This window comes from Macrotis lagotis, chromosome 5 (assembly GCF_037893015.1).
Source record: "Macrotis lagotis isolate mMagLag1 chromosome 5, bilby.v1.9.chrom.fasta, whole genome shotgun sequence".
NCBI lineage: Eukaryota > Metazoa > Chordata > Mammalia > Peramelemorphia > Peramelidae > Macrotis > Macrotis lagotis.
Window position 1 is genome coordinate 110,220,546 of NC_133662.1, and position 22,981 is coordinate 110,243,526.

The 22,981-nt window shown below is 36.5% G+C and overlaps 2 protein-coding genes across 4 annotated transcripts in view; both read left to right on the forward strand.

Annotated features, from left to right (window-relative positions):
• CEP57L1 (centrosomal protein 57 like 1) overlaps positions 1–10,059 on the forward strand; it is a 62,676-nt gene extending 52,617 nt beyond the window's left edge. For all 3 annotated transcript variants that reach the window (XM_074187309.1, XM_074187307.1, XM_074187308.1), the window contains 3 exons: positions 117–343; positions 2,646–2,790; positions 9,677–10,059. In XM_074187309.1, the coding sequence (XP_074043410.1) occupies positions 117–343; positions 2,646–2,790; positions 9,677–9,907 (603 nt within the window). In that variant the 3' untranslated portion in view covers positions 9,908–10,059. The remainder of the gene's footprint in view (positions 1–116; positions 344–2,645; positions 2,791–9,676) is intronic.
• A 1,162-nt stretch (positions 10,060–11,221) lies between these two features.
• The window catches only part of LOC141487779 (uncharacterized), a 201,212-nt gene continuing 189,452 nt past the window's right edge, over positions 11,222–22,981 (forward strand). The window contains exon 1 of the mRNA XM_074187305.1: positions 11,222–13,449. The gene's annotated coding sequence lies outside the window, so the exon portion shown is untranslated. The remainder of the gene's footprint in view (positions 13,450–22,981) is intronic.

Sequence of the window (22,981 nt, forward strand, 5' to 3'; positions counted from 1 at the left end):
TGAGAAAAATAAATCAAGATACTAATTTAACCTAATTGTCCTAATTTAACTAGTTAAATACTATTTTAAAGTATCAGTCATTTGCAATTGTTTTCCCTTTTGTTTTCCCTTTTAAGTCTGCCTATGAAAGTCATTTTGTGAATGAAAGTGTGCAAGCCATGATGAAATCTGGCAATTCACCTTCCCTTCAAGGACACCCTGAAAAAACTGAACGCAAGGCAATCAGTAAAAGACCTTTCCAATGCAGATCTACATCCTCTAACTCTAGTCAATCCACTTCAATTGATGATAGTTTGACTGACCTAGTGAGGGCTATGCAAGATGAACTGGACCAAATTAGCATGTAAGTATGTTCAGGATTATTTGTTTTCTGAAAGAGAAACAGCAAGGTATTTAGATATTTTGCTTCCTTGGGAATAATGTCCCTTACAGATTTCTTGCATTCTTTCTTTGACTTTAATGTAGAATTTATTTGTCTTTAAAGAATTACTGATTTGGGAGGGTTACTTCAAAGATGTTATATCACAGAGTCTAATAATTTCTAATTAGACTTACCTGACAAAAACTTTCTTGAAATTATTGATTAAATGTGACTATTCAAAAAGTTTATCTTTTTTTTCTTACATAAATTCCCATAGCTAGTCTAACATGTTTCTTTACTCCTATTACTTGAACTAATAGCTAAAATTTTTCTTTATAAACATCAGATTATGGTACTTTATAATTTTCATTTTATCCCATGGAAGACACTATAAAGAACACTTTCCTTTTAGAATAGTAATTTCATTAGGTACCCAAGAATACACATACTTGTTGTGTAGACTATGTTTCTTCTCTTATCAGAGTTTCAGACTTAGGAACATCCAGAGTATATAAGGTGCTATAACTAACAAATTTGAATCATTGTCCAGAATTGACTCGCCAACCAGGACTGATCTGATACCACAGCTCTTTGAAGGCTAGCAAGTCATTTATAAGCTTAGTTCTATACTTAAACTTCAAATAAGCAGGTTTTTTCCTAAATTAAAGGGAATAGTCCTTGAACTTTGTTCAAACTCCATGGCTCTTCATCTGGATACATATGGTATTCTCCATTGCAGACAGCCCAAAATTGTTCCTGATTGTTGCACTGATGAAATAAGTGTGTCCGTGTGTCATTCCCCAATTGAAGGACATTTACTTGATTTCCAATTCTTTGCTACCACAAACAGGGCTGCTATGAATATTTCTGTACAAGTGATGTTTTTACCCCTTTTTCATCATCTCTTCAGGGTATAGACCCAGTAGTGGTACTGTTGGATAAAAGGGTGTGCACATTTTTGTTGCCCTTTGGGCATAGTTCCATATTTCTCTCCAGAAAGGTTGGATGAGTTCATAGCTCCACCAACAATGTAATAGTGTCCCAGATTTCCCACAACCCTTCCAACAATGATCATTATCCTTTCTGGTCATATTGGCCAGCCTGAGAGGTGTGAGGTGGTACCTCAGAGAAGCTTTCATTTGCATTTTGCTAATAATTAATGATTTAGAGCAATTTTTCATATAACTGTTGGTTGCTTTGATCTCCTCATCTGTAAATTGCCTTTGCATATCCTTTGACTATTTGTCAACTAGGGAATGGCTTTTTTTTAAAAATATAACTCAGTTCTCTGTATATTTTAGAAATTAGTCCTTTGTCATAAACATTAGCTGTGAAGATTGTTTTCCAGTTTCCTACATTTCTTTTGATCTTGGTTGCAGTGGTTTTATGTGTGCAAAAGTTTTTTAATTTAATGTAATCGAAATCATCTAGTTTGTTTTTAGCGATGTTCTCCATCTCTTCCTTAGTCATAAACTGCTCCCCTTTCCATAGATCTGACAGGTAAACTGGTCCTAGATCTTCTAATTTGCTTATAGTATTGTTAAACTTCAAATAGAAACTGAAATTAGTCCCTTTGTCAACATTTGAAATCACATGTTAAAAGTACTCTGCAATTTTCCTAGGCAAACCATTCCAGAGTTGGGAGGTTTTTCACAGTATTAGGAATTCCTAATCTAAGGTTTTTTATGGAATGTTAAAATGTAAAATATTTTTTCAAGGCAGACCAAGACATTGATAAGGCAGTAAAATTCGGAAACCTCAAAACCCATGTTTAGTACATTAATATTAAATAAATAGCAATGCTAAAGAAAAAGTCTTGACTTTTAAACATATTAATATGTAAATATCTTTAGAAAAATATTGTTTTGAATGGAAAATGACATCCACATACAGAAAGAAAAAAAAAACTATGGAGTCTGAATGCAGAGCAAAGCATATTATATTCACTTTTTACATTTCTTTCATGTTTTTCTTTCTTTCTCATGGTCTTTTTTCCCCTTAGTTCTAATTCCTCTTTCACAACATGACTAATTTGGAAATATGTTAAACACGATTGTACATGTACAACTTTGACCAAATTGGTTGTTGCCTTGGAGAGGTGGGAAGTGAAAGAAGGGTAATAGAAAAATATGGAACTCATAAACTTGCAAAAGAGTGAATGTTTAAAACTATCTTTACATGTTGTTGGAAAACAATAGAAAAATTAAAAGAAAAATATTTTGAGAAATATACCAAAATCATATACCATGAATAGACATTAATAATATTTGTTTTTCCCTCCTAGTGAACACCAAGAACTTTTTAAGCAAGTACAGGAAAGTCCAAGTCTTTCAGTTAATGAAGAAATAAAATGTGAACTGGAATGTTTAGCTAGAAAAATGGAAATAAAAGAGGAACAAATATACAAACTGAAGAAATATCAAGACCATGTAAGTTTTCTTTTCAATGATTTTAGTAAAAAGTCTATTAGTAGATTCGGTGATATTTCTGGTGGTAGATATAAAAGTGCTATATCAAAGAGAAATGTCAAACAGTGCTCTTTTTTTCAAACAATACTCTTTAAGGAAAACTGAGCAAAAGGAGACATTTGCCTTTATGAAGTACTAGATAAGAATCTATTAATTGCAATATTTAGAGGCAACTAGTAGTGAAAGTGGAAAAAGTCAACTTTTTTCATCTTTTTCTTTCATGGGAATCTGATACCCCCCCCACATACTTAAAAATTTTAGATGATATAAATAAAACTTATATTTTATACATTTCATGCTTAAAACTTTTTTCAAGTAAAGTTTAGTTATGTATTCAATTTTGTTGTAGCCATATTAGAATAAAATTTATTTTCATGGTCATCCAACTTTCTTTTCTAGTAGTCTTTTCACACTTCTCCCTAAGTTTCCAGCACTATGGCTCCCCTGTTTATCTAGCTTTTATATACCTAGATTCCCTTACCATAAGGCCAAACCCAAGCTTTACCTCCTAGGGTAGTATACTACTTCTGGAAACCCAGAAAAACCCAGTAAAAAAAAATAACAACTATATCCCCTTCTCTAAGAAAAATCTGACAAATAATATGCTAACAACCTAATACCTGATAAAGTCTTCATGTATTTTTACCTTATGGTTGTATTTTAAGAGATCTCCTTGGCTGTCTAGTGTGCTTTAACCCAATAGTTATCAGTATAGAGTTTGGTAATATAGTGAAAATAGCATTAGATGGGGAATCCTAGAGCACCTAACTTCTAGTCCCAATTTCTAGTCCCAGTCTTTTTTATTCTATGTCCTTAGGAATATTACTTCACTTTGCTGGGCCGTATTTTCCTTATTTGTTAAAAAAAAAAAAAAGTAAAGAGAGGAAATTGAACTGAATGTGGTTCATGACTCCATGATCAATAGAAACTGGTAGAATTTCAGAAACCATAAGACACTTTAGAGGCAGATATTTGTAAATCAGTTGGGCATTCTCAGTGCCCTCAGGTCACATAGCATAGACAAAACCTTTGTCAGGAAATTAGTAAATAATAAAAGATTTTGTTACCTTTGTATTTCCAACAGGGAGGGAAGAATTTAAAAATTTGGATACTAATAAAACTTGATGCTTCCTAGTTTTCAAGGCCATGTTATGTAATTATTTTCTGTAATGTTATATGGGAGAAATCTGAAAGATTAAGTTAAAAGAATTGCATCACTGGAAAAAATTAGCACATTTTTCAAAAGGCACTTAGTTTATATTCTGTACCCTTTACAATAATACAGTAATCTCAAGCATTTTAATTATATATCTATTCTTAAATTAGGTACTCTTTACCAACAGCAAATAATTCTTTTATACTTAGCAATTATTAGATTAGCCATGCATTGCAGAATTTTCCCAAATACCTTTGCCATAAAATAAATCAAACAGGGTAATGGATATAACTTATATGGGTTAAGATGGCATCATTAAGAAGAAAATAGGTTACTTAGGAAGTTTTACAGGTTGGCATCTATCTACACAACTTTTATAGTTATCATTTGCTTATAGAGTCTTTAATCAATAAATAGAATTGAGAACTCCTTAAGTATACTGATTTTTCTAATACTGTCAAAACCAGGATTCAGAAACATCATCATCCTTTTGGTAAGCAACCACAATAAATTCTGTTAGCAACTGTGCCATTCAGTCTAAGGGAATACAATTCCCACTTGTCCAATGTCCTTATTGTCTACCAAAAACAAGCATACTAATTTCTGTTTCTCAACCTTTACTCATGTTTTTTTCTCAAATGTTAAATGACATTCTCCCTATTTATCCAAATCCTATCCAACCAATCCAAAGACTCCTCCAATCCGTACTCCTCTAAAATGCTGCTCAGCTAATCTGTCTCACATCGACCTCTTCTAATTTGATCTTCCTATAGTGATTACTACTCCCTCACATAATGCCACTTAATTGCTTTGATGGAGTCATACTTTTTTTTTTTAGTGAAGCTTCCTTTTCTTCTATAGATCACAACCTTTTTTTTTTTTTTAACACTGAGCAATTCTTTTTTTTTTTTAAGGTTTTTTTGCAAGGCAGTGGGGTTAAGTGGCTTGCCCAAGACCATACAGCTAGGTAATTATTAAGTGTCTGAGGCTGAATTTGAACTCAGGTACTCCTCCAGGCCCAGTGCTCTATCCACTGCACCACCTAGCCACCCCTAACACTGGGCAATTCTTAACTATGTTATAAATTCTCTTAATGAGATCCACCATACATGCTAGAAACCTTTCTCTTTTATTGTCTTCCATATTTTAGAAATTTTTGTGTACTTGAGCTCTGTCTTCCATCTTTGCTTGACCATGCCATTCTCTTTATGATCGTAATTTTTATTCATTTAACTCACTGTTAGTAACATATTGTACCTTTGCCTATAATGCATCTTTATAATGCCTTTTTTTAGCTATTTGTAATTTTGATTCTTTTGAGATCGTGCTTTGTAGCCAGATGGATCTACAGGAGATTGATCTTAATGTAATAGATTTTTGGGGCACGTGATTGTTAGAGTTTGTTGACATTCTAACCTTTCTCTGCTTAGTTCTGGTGCCAGCTCTTATGTAGTACTCATCCAAAGCACATATATTGATGAACTAATTTGACAGGTTTCCTAACCATCTCTATCAAAATCTAGATAATATACATTTTTATATATTTTCCTGTTTAGAAGATTAGATTGATATTTTACTTTTGATCTTTCTGAAGAAGATTTGTAATATTTTAGAATTCAGGGCAAATATCATTTGAGGCATTCTTTTGTGGCCAGTAGAGAAGCTGTCTTTTCTTTGGACTTCTTCCATGAGATTAGCTATAATTACATAACCCTCACATAAACATATATATTTCCCTGTTTTACTCTATAGTTGAGTCTCATTAGATATGTATGATTTTAACATTTGCATGAGACATGTTATTTGAAAAGACCTTTTAAGGCTTTTTGTTCTACCAACTCAAATGGCTTTTGAAAAGTCAATAAATGAAAGGCAGAGCTATATATTCTAGCCTTGTCACCTCTCAATTGAATAACCATAAATATATAGTCTGCTATGTAAAATCATCTGTGAAAACTTGCCTGATTTCTTCCCATATTTTCATCTAAGTACCTTTAAAAATACATAAGCTATTCTCAAAAGAACTTTTTTACATATGACAAAACCTTGCATATGGTCCAGTAGCTGCTGTTGTCTTCCCTGATGTCATTTGTTTTTTTAATATTTAATATTTATTCTCATTTTGTACAATATTTTTATACATTAATAAAATATTCTTGTTTAAGAGTAAACAAAATACCCCCTCCCCAAAAAAATATAGATTCACTTGAGCGATAAAGGGGAGAGAAAAAAATTAAAATTAAAAAAATAATAACAGTAATAATTGTAGGTATGGCCAGGTGGTGCCGTGGACAGAGCACCAGCCCTGGAGTCATGAGCACCCAAGCCCACATCCAGCCCCGTACACCTAACAATCACCCAGCCGTGTGACATGCAAGTCACCCGAACCCCACTGCCCTGCAAAAACCAAAAAAAAAAAAAGAAAAAACCCAAAATAAAATAGAATGGTAATAATAGTAGGGGTGGCTAGGTGGCAGACAGAGCATTGGCCCTTGAGCCAGGAACACCTGGGTCCAAATCCGGCCTCAGACACCCAATGATTATGCTGCTATGCAGCACCAGGTGGGCCACCCAGCCCCATTTGCCCTGCACCCCCCCAAAAAAATAATAATAATAATAAATGTGCTTCAGTCTTTGTTCCAACACCAACTCTGTTGCGGCTGGATCACATTCTTTATGATAAGTCCATGGCAAAAGTTACTTCCATATTTTTCCACTGTTGCCATTGCTGATCACAACTCCCTCCTTTCATATTTCTCCACTACCATGTACTCTATTTTCTCTCTCCATTTCACTGACTCTGCTGTAGGGCAGCTGAGTGGCGCAGCAGATAGATCCCTGGTCCTGGGGCCAAGAAGCCCTGAGCCCCCATACCATCCCTTAGACCCAGCATCCACCTGGCCCTATTGTCCCGGACAGGCCTTCCAATCCCAGCCCCTTGCAAAAAGTAAAAAAAGAAAATGTGTTATATCTGGCCACTCTCCCCCATGGTCCATCCTCTCCTCCATCACTCGCATCCCCCCCTTCCCCCCTGTCCCCCCCTCCTTCTTACTCCAGATGTCTATACCCCATTGAGTATATATGCTGTTTCCTCTCCTAGCCACCTCTGATGAGAGCAAAGGTTTCCTCATTCCCCCTTGCCTCTCCCCTTCCATATCATTGCAATAGCTCATTGTAATAAAGAAAAATCTTATTATATGAAATATCTTGGCCTATTCCCCTTCTCCTTTTTCTTTCTCCCATTACATTTCCTTTTTTTCTATTAACTCCATTTTTTACTCCATATTCTATCTTTGAATTCAGCTTTCTCCTGTGTTTCAACTATAAAAGCTCCCTCTACCTGCTCTATTAACTGAGAAGGTTCATATGAGTATTATCAGTGTCATTTTTCTATGCAGGAATGCATGCAGTTCATCCTCATTAAGTCCCTCATATTTTCCCCCTCTCCTCCAATCTCTATGCTTCACCTGAGTCCTGTATGTAAAGATCAAACCTTCTGTTCAGCTCTGGCCATTCCAACAGGAACATTTGAAAGTCCCCTGGTTCATTGAAAGTCCATCTTTTTCCCTGGAAGAGGACATTCATTTTTGCTAGGTAGTTGATTCTCAGTTGCATTCTAAGCTCTTTTGCCTTCTGGTATATTCCAAGCCCTATGAGCTTCCAACGTAGCTGCTGCTAAGTCCTGTGTGATCCTGACTGCAGCTCCACGGTATTTGAACTGTGTCCTTCTGGCTGCTTGTAATATTTTCTCTTTGACTTGGGAGTTCTGCAACTTGGCTATAATATTCCTAGGGGTTGGTTTTTTGGGATCTCTTTCTCCGGGGCGGGGGGGGATCGGTGGATTCTCTCCATTTCTATTTTGCCCTCTGCTTCTAGAATATCAGGGCAATTTTCCTGTAGTAATTCTTTGAAAATGATGTCAAGGCTTTTTTCCTGATCATGACTTTCAGGTATTCCAATAATTTTTAAATTATCTTTCCTAAGTCTGTTTTCCATATCAGTTGTTTTTTCAATGAGATATTTCACATTTTCTTCTAATTTTTCATTTTTTTTTTGTTTTGAAGTATTGATTCCTGATTTCTGGTAAATTCATCAATCTCCCTGAATTCTATTCTTTGTCTGAAGGATTTGTTCTCCTCAGAGAGTTTTCTTATCTCTTTTTCCATCTGGCCAATTTTGCTTTTTAAAGCATTCTTCTCCTCAATAACTTTTTGAACTGTTCTATCCATTTGACCTAAGCTGGTTTTTAGCACGCTATTTTCTTCTGCATGTTTTTGGATTTCCTTGACTAGGCTGCTGACTTCATTTTCATGTTTTTCCTGCATCTCCTTTCTTTTTCCAGTTTTTCTTCTAACTTCCTCATTTGATTTTCAAAGTCTTTTTTGAGCTCTGTCATAGCCTGAGCCCAATTTCTATTTTTCTTGGATTCTTTAGATGAAGGAGCTTGTGCTTCTTCATCTTCAGACTGAGTATATTGATCCTTCTTGGGTTCATAGATAATGTATTTCTCAATGGTGTTTCTCTTGTTTCTCTGCTTGCTCCTTTTCCCAGTCTAAGCCTGTTTTGGGGTGCTTCCTGAGCTTTTGGGACACTCCCACAAGGGTCTCAGTGTGTGAGGCTCTGTCCTCCCTCCTGGTCTGTGAATGACCATATGTGCCCCTCCTCTGCCACGGGGCTGAGGTGGGGGGGGGGGGGGCTGCTGTTCCATGGTGGGGCCTAGACTGCGATCAGGATCTGAATGTGGTCAGAGCCCCAGAGTCCTGTTCCAGGGGCAGAGGACAGCTCTGCAGTCTCTCTCTCTCTCTCTTCTCTCCCCTCCCTAGGTTCAGTGGGCTCATGCCCTGGGGGCTCCTGCTTACTGGCTCTGCCTGCTTCTGTTTCCTGGATCTGGAATGCAGAGGTCCCCTCCCTGTTCCCCCAATTTGTCCCTGGTGTTCCCAGGGGTGTAGGTCAGGAAACCCCTGCTTCTGTGAGCCGTGGCTCCAAGCACCCTGGGGCTGCCTCCAGGGGGCTGAAGTTCTTTCACTCTGGCAGGCCACCCCTCCAACCCTGGGGAGCAGAGCCTTTCTGCTCTTTTCCAGATTACCTTGAGTAGGAGAACTTTCTCATCGGGTCCCTCTGTGGGTTCTGTCTCTCAAAAATTTAGAGTCCTTAGTTTCAAAGATTTATGAGAGAACACCTAGGACATCTTGGCTCCACCCCCCCCATGTCATTTGTAAAAACATTTGTTCATAATATTTTTCCATTCTTCTGGAATCTTAAAACTCTTTGAAATATGTTGAAAATTGAATGCCCCTAATATCATGTCACCTCCATTTTTTGCTAGGGACAACTAGGTGTTCATAACAATTTCATCTTCATTAGTACTATTAGCATTGAAAAGTACTTCAGATAGATAATCTAACTTTGGTGGTTTAGAGTAACATTGTTATGGAGAGTCCCATTTGATAATGAATTACCTATTTTGTGATGGTCTTTGTTTCATTTTTATAAGCTTTTGTCAGCAGCTCATAGTAGTAGGCATATTATATTGTAGGCACTTATCCAATTCAGCTAGACTATCAGTTTATTTTCTTTTTTATTTCATTTACTCATTTGACAAAGAAAAAGCTTCACCATTCTATTTTAATATTTCACTATCTTGTTAATTACAATATTGAAAATTTTGTGATTTTTTTTTTCTCTCCCAAGGTAAATAAACTAAAACAAAAATCTCAATACTCAAAGAATGAAGCATTCAGCATTCAACCAGAAGATGAAAATTGTAAAGGAACAAAGAATGTGCCAGTTATGGTGGTCACCAGAAAGGGTGCAAATAAGACTAAGCCTCCTCAGAAACACTGCAGCTGTCACATGCCTCAGAAGTGTTTCCAAAAGATCCAGATGACATTGAGAAAAGATGACATCAAATGGGAACAGTAGAGCAATGTTGCAAAATTCAATTTCAGTGAACCATGAAGATCATGGGAATTTTTAATTATCTGAAGTAATTTTAATGTAATATAATTTTGAAAAATTTTCTAATTATGTGTCATGCCCAGAAATTATTAAATCGTGGTATTTTTAAAAATTAATGCTGAGTGGCTTGCTTTCCCAGACAAAATGATTTCTTTTTCTTAACTATTGAAATGATTTCATTACATTTTAGAAGAATTATTTATTTTTTGGACATGTATTGAACTAAATTTTAGGAACAGTATTGACAAAATTCATTCTTGGGTAGACCTCACAAAATTTGAGATAAGGAATTTTAAAATCTCTAATCTTGAGGGAAATGAACTTCCCATCATAACATGTTTCATCTGATAACATCTACCTCTTTAATTTGCTTATATTAATCCATGATCCTGAATGTTCCTCTTTCATCCATGACTGTCCAAATCCTACACAGTCTTCATAGCCCAACGCAAATCACTTCTCCATACAATCTTTCCCAGTCACTTCAGTAATTTGAATCTCACTTTTGCTACCTTTAATTCTTGTCCTAACTACCTTAGGTTAATCACTTAGTATCCTTGAACCCATTTCTTCATCTCTCAGATTAGAGGCTAGATTATCAGGTTCCTTCTCGCTCCAAACATGTGGTCTCAGCCTTCTCAAACTACTTAGTCTACTCAATGTCTTCAAAAACAGATAATTTCCAGGGGCGGCTAGGTGGCACAGTGGATAAAGCACCAGCCTTGGAGTCAGGAGTACCTGGGTTCAAATCCGGTCTCAGACACTTAATAATTACCTAGCTGTGTGGCCTTGGGCAAGCCACTTAACCCCATTTGCCTTGCAAAAACCTAAAATTAAAAAAAAAAGATAATTTACAAACTGCAAATTGTCCAACTTTAAGACAGTACTATGATTCAACTATGAAAACTTCCCTTTGCTACCTCTATTTATACTTTATAAATATAGCCTTGCTCTAATCCCTCTCTACAACTTTTATTGCTTTAAATTAATGTTTTATTTAACTCTCAAAATGGAACATCAGTATAACCAAGTAAACTAGCTTAATAATTTAATTTATTTCTCATCTGCTCCCTTCTTCCCCTATATTACTGTAGGTTTTTTTGGTACCTCTTAGTGTAATGAAATTTACCCCATTCAATCCCCTCCCTCCTCCTGCCTCTTTCCTGTCCCCCTTTTTAAGGAGGTTTTAATTTATTTCTATATAACATTTAAGTCTTCAAGATTTTTTTGGTCTAGTTCCACATAGTTTTCCTCTTAAAATGTAATACTTAGCAAATCCCCATTTCTTTTGCTTCTAATTTTATTTTCTTTTTCCTTATTTCTTAAAATAGAGGCCGCATTGTGTCATAGAGAGTCAAAAAGATCTGGGTTCAGGTCTTCTGATATATTCTGTCTAGATAAATCATTTAACCTCTCAATGCTCTAGGCACTATAAAGTGTAAGACTATAAGTTGCAGAAAAGGTACTTCAGGAATTTCCTCATCTAGGAGTTCCATATAAAATCATAGGTTTAGTTCCCTATTTCTGTTATTTCACGAAAGTAACCCCTTTTATTCATTGTTCCTATTCTTTTAAAATTTTCAGTTTTAGTCAGTCCACATCCCCCAAGTACATTGGCTGGGGTTAAATGAGGATCACAACTAAAGGACTATTAAAAGTGATTCCTAAGGAAATGTGTCCCAAAGGAAAGAGGAAGATGAGTAATATCCAGGGAAAAGAGCAATTAGAATTCACTTTGGCTATGGCAAAAGAATTTACTATAATTAGTGATGAGAGCAGAGAACTCTATTATATGGAATTGCCCTGGCTAGTATTTTTCTGCAGGAAAAGAAATAGGGTGCTTTTTCCTGTTGTTGGTAATAACTCCCAACAGGTAACAACCCTTGGAAGATCCAAGAGTCAGCATGACTTAAGACTAGAGCTTTGGACTTAGATTCAGGAAGAGCCAGGTAAGTTACTTAAGCTTTGTAGCCTCAGTTTCCTTAACTATAAAATGAGAAGATTGAATTTGATGACCTCCAAAGTCCTTTCTATCTCTAAATAGTCTTACAATTCCATAACCCCCCTCAACTCTTTTATCATATTAGCAGTCTCTGGTGCATGGTGAACCACTGTCCATACCAGAGCATCCTCTCTTCTCTTTCACCTTCCTTTTTTTTCAAGGGCCCAGACCTTTGTTTAATTTTTTTTTCATAGATTCATGGATTTTGAGCTGAAAAGGGCCTCAGAAGTCATTTAGTCAAATCCCTTTATTTAATATATATGAGTAATGAGGTCAGAGAGCCCAACCTAAGATGTAAGAAATGTTGATGCCAAGACTTGAACCCTTTTCCTCTGACTCCAGATGCAATCAGTATTGATTTCTACTCTGTGGCCCTGCCTCTCCAAATAGACTCATGCACTTAGAGCAGTTTTCAGTGTTTGTTTTCTTGTAGTGTGATATAGTTGAAAGACAGGACTTGATTTTTAATGAAGGGATTGAACTAAATAGTTGTCACTTCCAGCCACAATAATAACAGCCCATATTTATATGGCACTTTAGCATATTGCAAAGCACTCTAAAGACTATTTCAGTTAAAAAATAAGAAAATTTAATAAGAAAAAGAGCAGCCTGTGTGTCCTAGAATATATACAAACATGTGTGTACATATATATTGCACTTTTCCTCAGAATGCTTTGCAATATGTTATTTCAGTTAAATAATTTTTTTAAAAGATCAGCCTGTGTGTCCTAGAATATATTATGCATACATATATGTGTGTATATACACATATATATGTTATTTCATTTTATCTTTCCAATAACCTTATGAGGAAGGTACTGTTATTATTATCATTTTTACAGGTGATGAATACAGAAAGTGAAGGAGGGTGACCTGCCTAATGTCTCACAGTCCATTAGCTTCCAAAGTTGAAAGATCACAGTTTGAATCTACCACTCTTAACAACTGTGCCACCTAACAAAAATATTCCATGATCTGTGTATACTTAGGGCAGCATGAATTTCATTCATGTTCAACAGTTTTAATCAGTGAAAATCTATGAGTTTTTAGTAATAGCTTATAGATAAACTTAAAGCAATTCCCTCCCTTCAACAAGAAAATAGAGAAATGTTGACTCATGTTGCTTTTAGGGTCTCTGATATTCTATGATTCTCTGGAAATGCCTTTTGTGTCTAATAGGTACCTCTGACTCCACCCTTATAGCTAAGTAGCAAACTTCCTTCTCTGCCCAAGAGCCATAAAATGTTCAGTGTACAAATGTTGCTATAGCAACTTTTCAGCTGGTCTTCTCTGCCCAGTGGAAATTCACAAGTAGTTGGTGAGGGAATGGGTTCACGGAATCTCCGTTCACCTGAATAAAATGCTAGGTTGAGTTTATGGGTTTTTCTCCCCTTTTCCTTTCTTTATTTTTCTTTTTATTCCTAAAGCAGATTAAAAAAAAAAAAAACAAGGAAGCCTCAACTTTGTTACTAAGTCAAGGAAACTCCAGTCTTTCAGGCAACAGGTAATAGTGTATATTATGCTATTGGGATTTTAAAAATCATACTTTTTGAATTGAATTGTAACTCAGTCTTGAATCTCAGCCCTTCTTATTGGTTTAGAATTTAAAGTTGAAGGGTCTTAGGCAACTTTTCACTTTCTGTTCCTCATGGGGAGGGGGTAGACATTTTATGGAATTTGTTGAATTTGAATATTATTTTTGAAATTTTGTAGATCTTTTTTTTTTACTTTGAGACTATTTTAATAATTAAATAATTAAATTAATTAAAAAATAATAATTTTAATTGGAGAGAGATTTTCCAGAAGTGGTTGGTAATAAACCTTGATAAATTAAAACTGCTGAATAAGAACTGTTCACATGCTGTTATTTATTTGTTTATTTTTGATGTGTTGGAAGAATGCAGAGTAGTTGGGAGAGAAGGGGGCATGTTGGCCTTGAGAGATTAGGGAGTGCTCACCTTGGCCCAGTATGTACCAGCTGCCATTGTTGATATAGTGTAAATAGTCTACTAATGGATCTTCCAGGAACACTATTCAGCTATAACTAAAGAAATATCTAAGGTCAATTAATAGCAGGTAAGCTGAGAATATGGCAAATCCTCAATGAGAGACCAAATGAGTTGCCATTTCTTTGGAGGATAATGTTTCCATGAGATTAAAAAAAAAAGCTTTTAAGGGTACGATTGCATCTTTAGCATATAATTTGTATATAATGAAAATAAGAAAATTGCCCACCACTCACAAGCAAAGCAATATTGCCTCTCTTTACCCCTTAAAAGGATCCTTAGTTCCTTTCTTCACTTTCTGTTTTAAATTAACTTTCACCTTTTGGTTTCCTTTTGTTATGTAAAGGTAAAAAGAAGAAGTAATTGCCCTCAAATGTTAGGCTATGGTTTTTTTTTTTTATTTTTAAAAATATATCCATTGATGTTTAATTTGAAAACAATTTGGTACTTGTATATGTCCTTTTAAAAGATTATAATGGAATTTAGAATAAGGAATCTTAGAGAATATCTAAATAAAAAGGATACCAATGGTGCACCTAGGGAATTCAAGAAAGCTCTGTCCCCTCCCCTCTAGAAGACAGGCTAGCACCACCTGTTGCTCCCTAAGGAAAGCCTCAACCCTTTGCTTTTCCTAACCCAGCCCTCTTGCCCCTTAGCCAGGTTCCCATCAGACACCACATAAACTCGCTCAAGTATCCAAACAGCCTGTAATTGTCCTTCACCATCTTTGTCAGTATAACAGTTGTAGGGCTGAAATAAATTTTCTCTACTCTCCCCCCAAATAATGAACTATATGTATACACAGCTCCTCTATACAATTTAAAATTTCCATTTCTAAATATAAATTTTCATTACTAAATATGTATGTGTGTGAATTCAACATTACTTGAATTTTTTTCTCTTTGAGCTGGCAGGGAGGGGGAGGATTACATTACTATGTTAAGTATCATATATAAATGCCTTACCAAAAAGTTATCCTCATTACAGGAAATAGAAGTAAGCACTTATTAAGCATCTCCTATATACCATGTGTAGTGCTAAACCCTTTAGAAATTACTATCTCATTTGATTAACTAAATTAGATTAAATCTTATTAGAGATTAACTACATAATGAACAGTTATTGAATGCAACTGTTTTCTTGTTCCATAAAATTTTTTCCAGCTATATCATTATAATAATAGTACAGGGTGTGACCAAAATACAGAAATAGCCTTGTTATAGAGAGTTATTCATTATAATGGTATTTACTAAATTTCTGCTCCTCAAAGAGTAAAGGGTTACTCCTATTTTTTTTTCTTAGTTTCTAGGCATGGATCTGTGAAACCACTATGTCCCTCTAAACTTTAAAAGTGAATAATGAAAGATCTCAGGCTTCATGAAAAGAAGGATTGTAAAGAAAGCCAAATCTTATGTGAATTGCTGGAGGTGTGTATACTTGTGATCTTCCAGCTGACCTGGATGAAGAAGTTTCAGGATAGATTATCAAGCTTCAAAAAGCATTTTGTTAGTGATCTTTTTCCAGAACAGCATTGATTTGTAGTATGTTTCTAGGAAAAGCCTATTACTGAACAAGGACAGAATGTGAATTATTTCTTGACTCCACAGCAGAGGCAGGATTGATGTTTGTAGGGCAGTCATCCAGAATCTTCTGGCCTAATAGTGAAGAACATCAGTTTTTCTCACTGCCAATCCCTTACACTTTATAAGTGGTGTTTGTGAACATAAATCATTGGTACAGAGGAAATTCATGCAAAATTAAATATAATAACACTTTTCAGAAGCAAAAGGAACAAGAATTACAAAACAGCCACTAAGATCCTTTTTAAAAAATACTTCTAATTTTCCAAAGACATGTCAATCAGACACATAGAATAGATATGCTCTATATGAAAGAATACTGTACTGTAGTATGATGTCTTAAATGAACTTTTTCAGAGAATCATTATTATCCTAATTTTTCCCATAAAGAAATTTAATCACAAAAGTTAGACGTTGTATTAAATGTCAGAACTGATAAAAGTGCTAATGTTCTTAGGTTTAAAGTCAACTGACTTTCTGTGCAGAAAAAGAAGATTGTTCTTTATGAAAATTTGCTGTATAATTATTTGTAACTCTATGTGGGTTTTGTGCTTTGTAAGCTAAGAAGAATTAATCAGCACCACAGATTGTTGTGGTAAGCTTTAATTTTTTCCTGGGACATAATTTAAATTCTAAGTCTACAAACCAATTTTAGAAAGGGTTGTTTTCCATTTAAAAACTAGATCTCTGGCACAAAGGGAACCTCACCTTTAATTTGGGGTAATATTTGTGTTTATGATTTTTTCTAATTCACAGTGCTATTTCTGTATATACCCAAGAGACTTCATGATTAAAATTTAAAAAAAAATTAAATGATCTTCCTAAAGTGCTTCTCCAAACAAGTCATATCCCTAATCAATAACAGTGACTCCTATGACTTACAGTATCAAAATTAAAATCTCTTTCTGGCTTTTGAGGCCCTTCATAATCTGACTCTCCTACCTTATTAGTTCTCTTATACTTTACTCCCCACCTAGGGCAGCTAGTTGGCACAGTGAATAGAACACCTGCCCTGGAGTCAGGAGAACCTGAGTTCAAATGCAGCCTCAGACACTTCATACTTACTAGCTGTGTGACCTTGGACAACTCATTTAACCCTGATCACCTTGCATCCAGGACCACCTCTAGTCATCCCAATTCATATCTGGCCAATGGACCTAGATGGCTCTGGAAGAAAGTGAGGCTTGTCATGGCATCACCTCCCTGATGATTTTCTTTAAGAACAAAGGACAAATATTATCTACACTCCAGTAACACAAGGCTCCTTGATAATGAGGCAAGGTTCAGTTAAATGCCATCTTCTTCAATAAGCCATTCCTGATCCCCCTCTGAAATTATCTCCACTATATGGCTTGTCTTGTTTGTACATAGTTCTCTGTTGTCTTTCATGTTGTGAGCTCCTTGAGGGAAGGGGGGCCTCCTGTCTTTGTATCCCAGCACTTAGCACAGTGCTTATTGACTTGACTAAAAAAGAATTTCCACAAGCCAGGAAATCAGGAATAAAAATGTTCTGGTTATCTTTTCTGCCCTGAACCAGATATCCTGGAATGTTTGTTTATTCCTTAAGGGATGACCTTATCGTGATCAAGTCAGCATGCCTGTACATAGAACTGAAGAGAGGAAGACAAAATCAAAATCTGCCCTCAAGTTGATGCTCACATCTATATATCCAGTCTTGATCTCTCTTCTCGAGCCACAGGCTCTCTCAGATATCTCCACCTAGATGTGGCATAGCCATTTCAAACCCAACACCAGAGTACTCAGTTCTCTCTGCTTGCTATTGTTTAAGATCACCCTCTTTTTCTCTGTCATGCAGGTCCACAATATCAATGTCATTTTACTCTCTTCACTCAGCTCATCTATCCATCCCATTGCCAAATTTTGTCATTTCTACCTTTAGAAATCTCTGGTATAGGGGCAGCTAGGTGGCACAGTAGATAGAGCACCAGCCCTGGAGTCAGGAGTACCTGAGTTCAAATGTGACCTCAGACACTTAATAATAACTTAGCTGTGTGACTTTGGGTAAGTCACTTAACCCCCATTGCCTTGCAACCCCTCCAAAAAAAAGAGTAGAAATCTCAGGTATATGTCCTCTTTTCCCCACTCATACAGCAAAGTTCTAGTTCTGTCTCACCTCACCTCTCAGTTATTACTGCAATTGCCTTTTAACTAGGCACCCTGCCTCAAAGCATCTTCCTACTCCCTCAAACCCTGTCCTTCAGTCACCAACATGATTTTTCCATGTATGGAGCTGATCATGTCAGCCACCTCAAGGAGCTCCTGTTATCTCTACAATCAACATAAAACGTCTCTGTTTGACATTTAAAGCTCTTCCTTCCTGCCTTCCTACACCTTTCTCCCCTCCACACTCTTTACCAATTGCATTGGCTCTAGCAAAACACTCCATCACTTATCCTGGTACCTTTGCACTAATTGGCCTCTCTGCTGAGAATTCTCTGATCGTTGGTTCACTTCTGTCTCTTGGTTTTCCTGCCTTAGGCTCCTAAGTAAGCTATTAATGTCTTTCTCTTTCAGGTTATCCTGTGTTAATATAGGTGGTTCAGTGACTAGAGTGCCAGGCCTGGGGTCAGAAAGACCTGAGCTCAAATTTGTGCTCAGACACTCCCTGGCTCTGTGACCCAGGACAAGTCACTTCACCCTTTTTGCCTCAGTTTCCTTATCCGAAAAATGAGCTGGAAAAGGAAGTGGCAAACAACTCCAGTCTTTGTAACCCTAAATGGAATCACAGAGATTTAAATGACTCGACAATAACATCTTATGTCCCTAGATCTTTGTGTGCTTTCTCTGCCATTAAAATGCATCCTTTGAGAGCACAGACTTTTATTTCTTTGCTTTTCTTTGTTTCCTAGTACATGAGTAAATGCAGGAGCTGGTGCAGTAGACAGAGCACTGGACCTGAGTTCAAATTCAGTCTTGGACATTTATTAGTTGTGATTCTGGGCAAGTCATTGACCTTCTTTCTCCCTCATTTTACTTACTGACAAAATGAAGAGGTTTACTCTAAACTCATAAACCCCAGAAATTTAAGATAACACCTAGAGGGAAGCCCAGCCTCAAACTTGTAAGCCCAAGAAGGAAGAAACTAGCAACCTTAGAACCTAGTTGTCAAGACTAAAGTAGGAAGCTAATAGCTTACCTTATTCCTTGACTCTTCCCTAGGAGAGAGCTTTCTGGCAAAGAGGTTTCAGGATATCCTTGGGTCTTTTCTTCTTCCCATAAGGTATTCTGTCATCCACCCACCAATTAATTAGGACTCATTCATGTAATTACCCCAGGCTTTGACCACAGCTTATGCTGCTTGCCCTAGATGAAAATTATCTAGTTACAGCTCTGATGCTATATTTAGCATTAGGTAATTTTGGAAGGGATTGATCTCTCGGGTCTAATCTTAAGATTCTGGGAGTCTTACCGAAAGAGACAGTTATGCATATTGGGTAAAGCTAGGAAGATACGAGTTTAAGTTCTACTTCAGAACCGTGTGACTTGAGCAAGTTACCTAAACTCAAGGTGATTTTGACTCTGAGCTCTAAATTATAGATCAGGTACTAATCTGCATTAGTAGCAGATTTTTTCTTACCTAGGAGTTCCTAAATCAATGAAATTAAAGCACCTTTCCCCTATCCCAAACTTTGTTGAATCCACAGTAGAGTTAAAAAATTGCAAAGTAGTTGGTTTGACTTCCATAATTTTTAGTCTTTCTCTATCTCACTCAGAACATGAAACTTCAAGTACAGATCTAGCCAATCAAACTATAATGTTTTAATCAGACATTCTCTTCCAAAGCGCCCCTCCAGTGTAGATGCAAAGGACATTTAATCAAAATTCTCATCTCATGAAGGAACATCTTTTCTAAGATTTGATAGACCATCATTTTCTTAAGTACTTCCAGTGAAGGAGAACTGACTACCTAAAAAGGAAGCACATTCTTTTTTGAATGTCTAAGCTTTCTAATTGTATATTCCATTTCTTATGCATTCCCATTTATTTTTTTAGCCACCATAGGAACAAATATATTTTCTTAATTATTAAACTATTAACTCATTACTTCCCTTAAATAAGTTTTAATTGTGTCCTTTAGGAGAATGAATGAACCTAATGGTGGGTGAGTTTCTCAAAGGAAAATTGATTGTCCAGGAAGCCAATGAGTCAAAGAGTTCCCACTGTGGGCCTGGTGCTAGAAGTTCTATAAATATAAGCAAAAAGAAAAATATTTCCTTCCTCAAGAAACTTACATTCTAGTGGGAGAAGATAACATATAAGAGAAAGCTAAAAGGGGAGATAGAGGTATCTAACTTGGGGGAAAGTCCAGAGAAGGTCCAGAATGTAGACTGGAGAAGATTAGAAACATTGGTTGACCTGGGTACCCTCCCTAAATGGAAGTACTTCCGAACAAGTAAGAGGGAGAGGCTGAAGAGTGGAGACCGACCCACTTCTAATGTGAATTCCAGGGCTGGACTGAACCTTCAATATGAAGAAAATTGTGAGGCATGGGGTACTTTAAATTGTTTTTGTAAGAAAACGCAGAGGTTTCTGAGAAAAGCACCCAATGATTAAAAGAATGGAAAAATAAATCCTATGCAGAGAAATCAAAGCAATAGAAATTGTTTAGTCTAGAAAAGAGAAAGCTAAGATTAACTGTCTCCAAGTATGTGAAGAGTTTCTGTGATTGGGATGCCAACCAGTTGTTTCCCATGTCCTTAGAGGATCAAGCTGAAGGACATGAATTTAAAGCAGGATAGATTTCATTTGGACAGAAAGCAGACCTTCCGTGTAGGTCAGCATGACAAAACAATCAAATGGGCTAATGAGGAAGTTATGGCTCTCCATCCCTGGAGAGTCTCAAGAATAGAAGAGTCAAGGTCCAGTCAAGCTTCCATACGTCATTGGAAATTCTGGCATTCACTTAAACTGAAAATATATGCCATTCTTGTACAAAGTGCTTCCTGAGCAGTTTTTGAGAATATACGCTCTGAAGGATTAGGTGTTAACTTTCTAAGCAAGTAAAAACTAGACTGGCATTCATCCTTCTCTGATGGATTGCATTCTGAAGACAGGTGTCATGGTCTGTTTCCTCCTTGCCTGGTTATCCTAAACTAGTCAACATCAGATTAAAGCATTATCCTCCAGCTCTGCAACTATAACCAAGCACTCTCTAAGCTTGGATGTTCTCAACTCTGGGTTCATAAATCCATGTGGAGAGAGTTTGGTCACAAAGCTGAGATCAGGGGCTGCTAGGTGGTGCAGTGGATAGAGCACCAGCCCTGGAGTCAGGAGAACCTGAGTTCAAATCCAGCCTCAGTCACTTAATAATTACCTAGCTATGTGGCCTTGGGCAAGCCACTTAACCCCATTTGCCTTGCAAAAACCTAAAAAACAGAAAGCCAAGATCTCTTGGTCCTCTAGGAAGAGAATTCTCTAGTGTCCCTTGCCCCATTTCATTTTGGCTAATTGCTAGAATGTGGTTGTTGGGGTTTTTTTAAGTTAAAGGCAATGGGGTTAAGTGACTCGTCGAAGGTCACACAGTTAGGTAATCATTAAGTGTTGGAGGTCACATTTGAACTCAGGCCCTCCTGACTCCAGGGCTGGTGCTCTATTCACTTTGCATCTAGCAGCCCTTTGAATGCAATTGTTAAGGTAACTGACTGTTCTCCAACTAAAAGGACAACACCAAGTGGTAAATATTGTTCTCAACAATATCTTACTTCTAGTAGCAATAACAATAAGCATTTATGGAACCCCTGAATGCCTGAGGCATCTGCTGGGCACATTTATCTACTCAGGAAGAAATCTAAGCTGCATGAATATTAATTTTCATTTTAAGCATCAGAATCACATTTCTTGAAATGAACTTAGACAAACTTGAGAAAATAAATTTTATATGGAAAGAAGAATAAGAATTTAGATTTCTTTTATTATGTTACATTTATTGAGGATTTCTTTGAAACTACTCAAGAATAACTTTACCCATACTTATTTAGAAATAAAATCAGCTATATGGTTATTGTATTGGGGATTAAAATGACTCTACCATTTGACAATGTTGGAATAATCATGAAGAGGTATATCTTTTTATGGGATGTATAATTTTTTTGAAGGCTATACTTAGACTTATGAAGACTTGAGTTTGAATTCTTTCTTAGACACATACTAGTTGTGTTACTCCACTGGGCAAGTCACTTAACCTCTCTCAGCCTGTTTCCTCATCTGTAAAATGGGGATAATAATAGTTAACTCACAGAGTTGTTCTGGGAATTAAAATGAGATAATACATATAAAGTGCTTTGTAAGTTTTAATGTACATAAATGTTCACTATCATAGCTATTTATATGAAAGCTAGATTGAATCTTAACAGTAATCCCACCACCCCATACCCTAAAGGAACCAAAAGGAATTTCCACTATAACGTCTCTGATAATTTGTCTTCTATCCTCTACTGGAAAACAATGATTAGCAAGGATCTACTTTCTGAGACAGACCATTCCATTTTTGGACTTCTTTAGATGTTAGAGAGATTGTTTTTGTGGTGGTGGTTGTTGCTGTTTTTTCCTGATGGTCTAAATTTGCCACTTTGTAGCTTCTACCTCTTCGATATTGTTTAGTCCTGTTGTGCCAAAGAAAACAAGTCTAATCCCACTTTCATGTGACAGACCTTCCAATATTTGAAGTTGGCTATCCCCGTCCTCTCTTAATCTCTTCTTCAAGCTCAAAATACCCAGGATGTGGACAAATGGACAACAGGAAGGAGGGGTCAGGTTTTCAGTTAAAGTCCCCAATATACATCTATCTTGTCTCTGTTCCCCATGTAACAATAGCATCAAACCAAGAGGACCTATATAATAGGAGAAGGATTTCTAATTACTGTATCAGCAAACTTGTGGGAGAGTTTTAGCCAGTTCTAACTAGAACTGGTGTGGTATTAAGCCTAAACACTGGCATTGTGTAACAGGAGGCTGGCCTAGAAGAAAGGGGAAAGATTCCTGACTATTCAGAGGGATTATTATATCCTTCAATCATACATAAGACATCAGTACACAATAAGGGAGCTATCTTCACCAATGGAAATCACAGCCTACCTATAGCCTATGGGAAATTGTAAAAAGCAATTGAAGTTCATTTATAATGTCTCACCCAAGGAACAAGTTGAACAGTATGAGCACAGGAAAAAATTGGCATTATTATGCTTAGCAAACCCATCTCAGGGTAGTATAAGTGGTTGGAGAGCCAAAAAGACCTGGGTTCAAATCTAGACTGTCACATACTGATTATGTGATTTGGGGCAAATTACTTAGTCTCTCCATGTCCTCAGCACATTCAATAAGCCTAAATTGTGGAGGGAGATTTCTCATTGGTACTCTCCTATACTGATGAAATTACAGGTCTGGACCCCTGAAAATGCTGACAAGACTCAGTGTGACAGGAACCCAATGT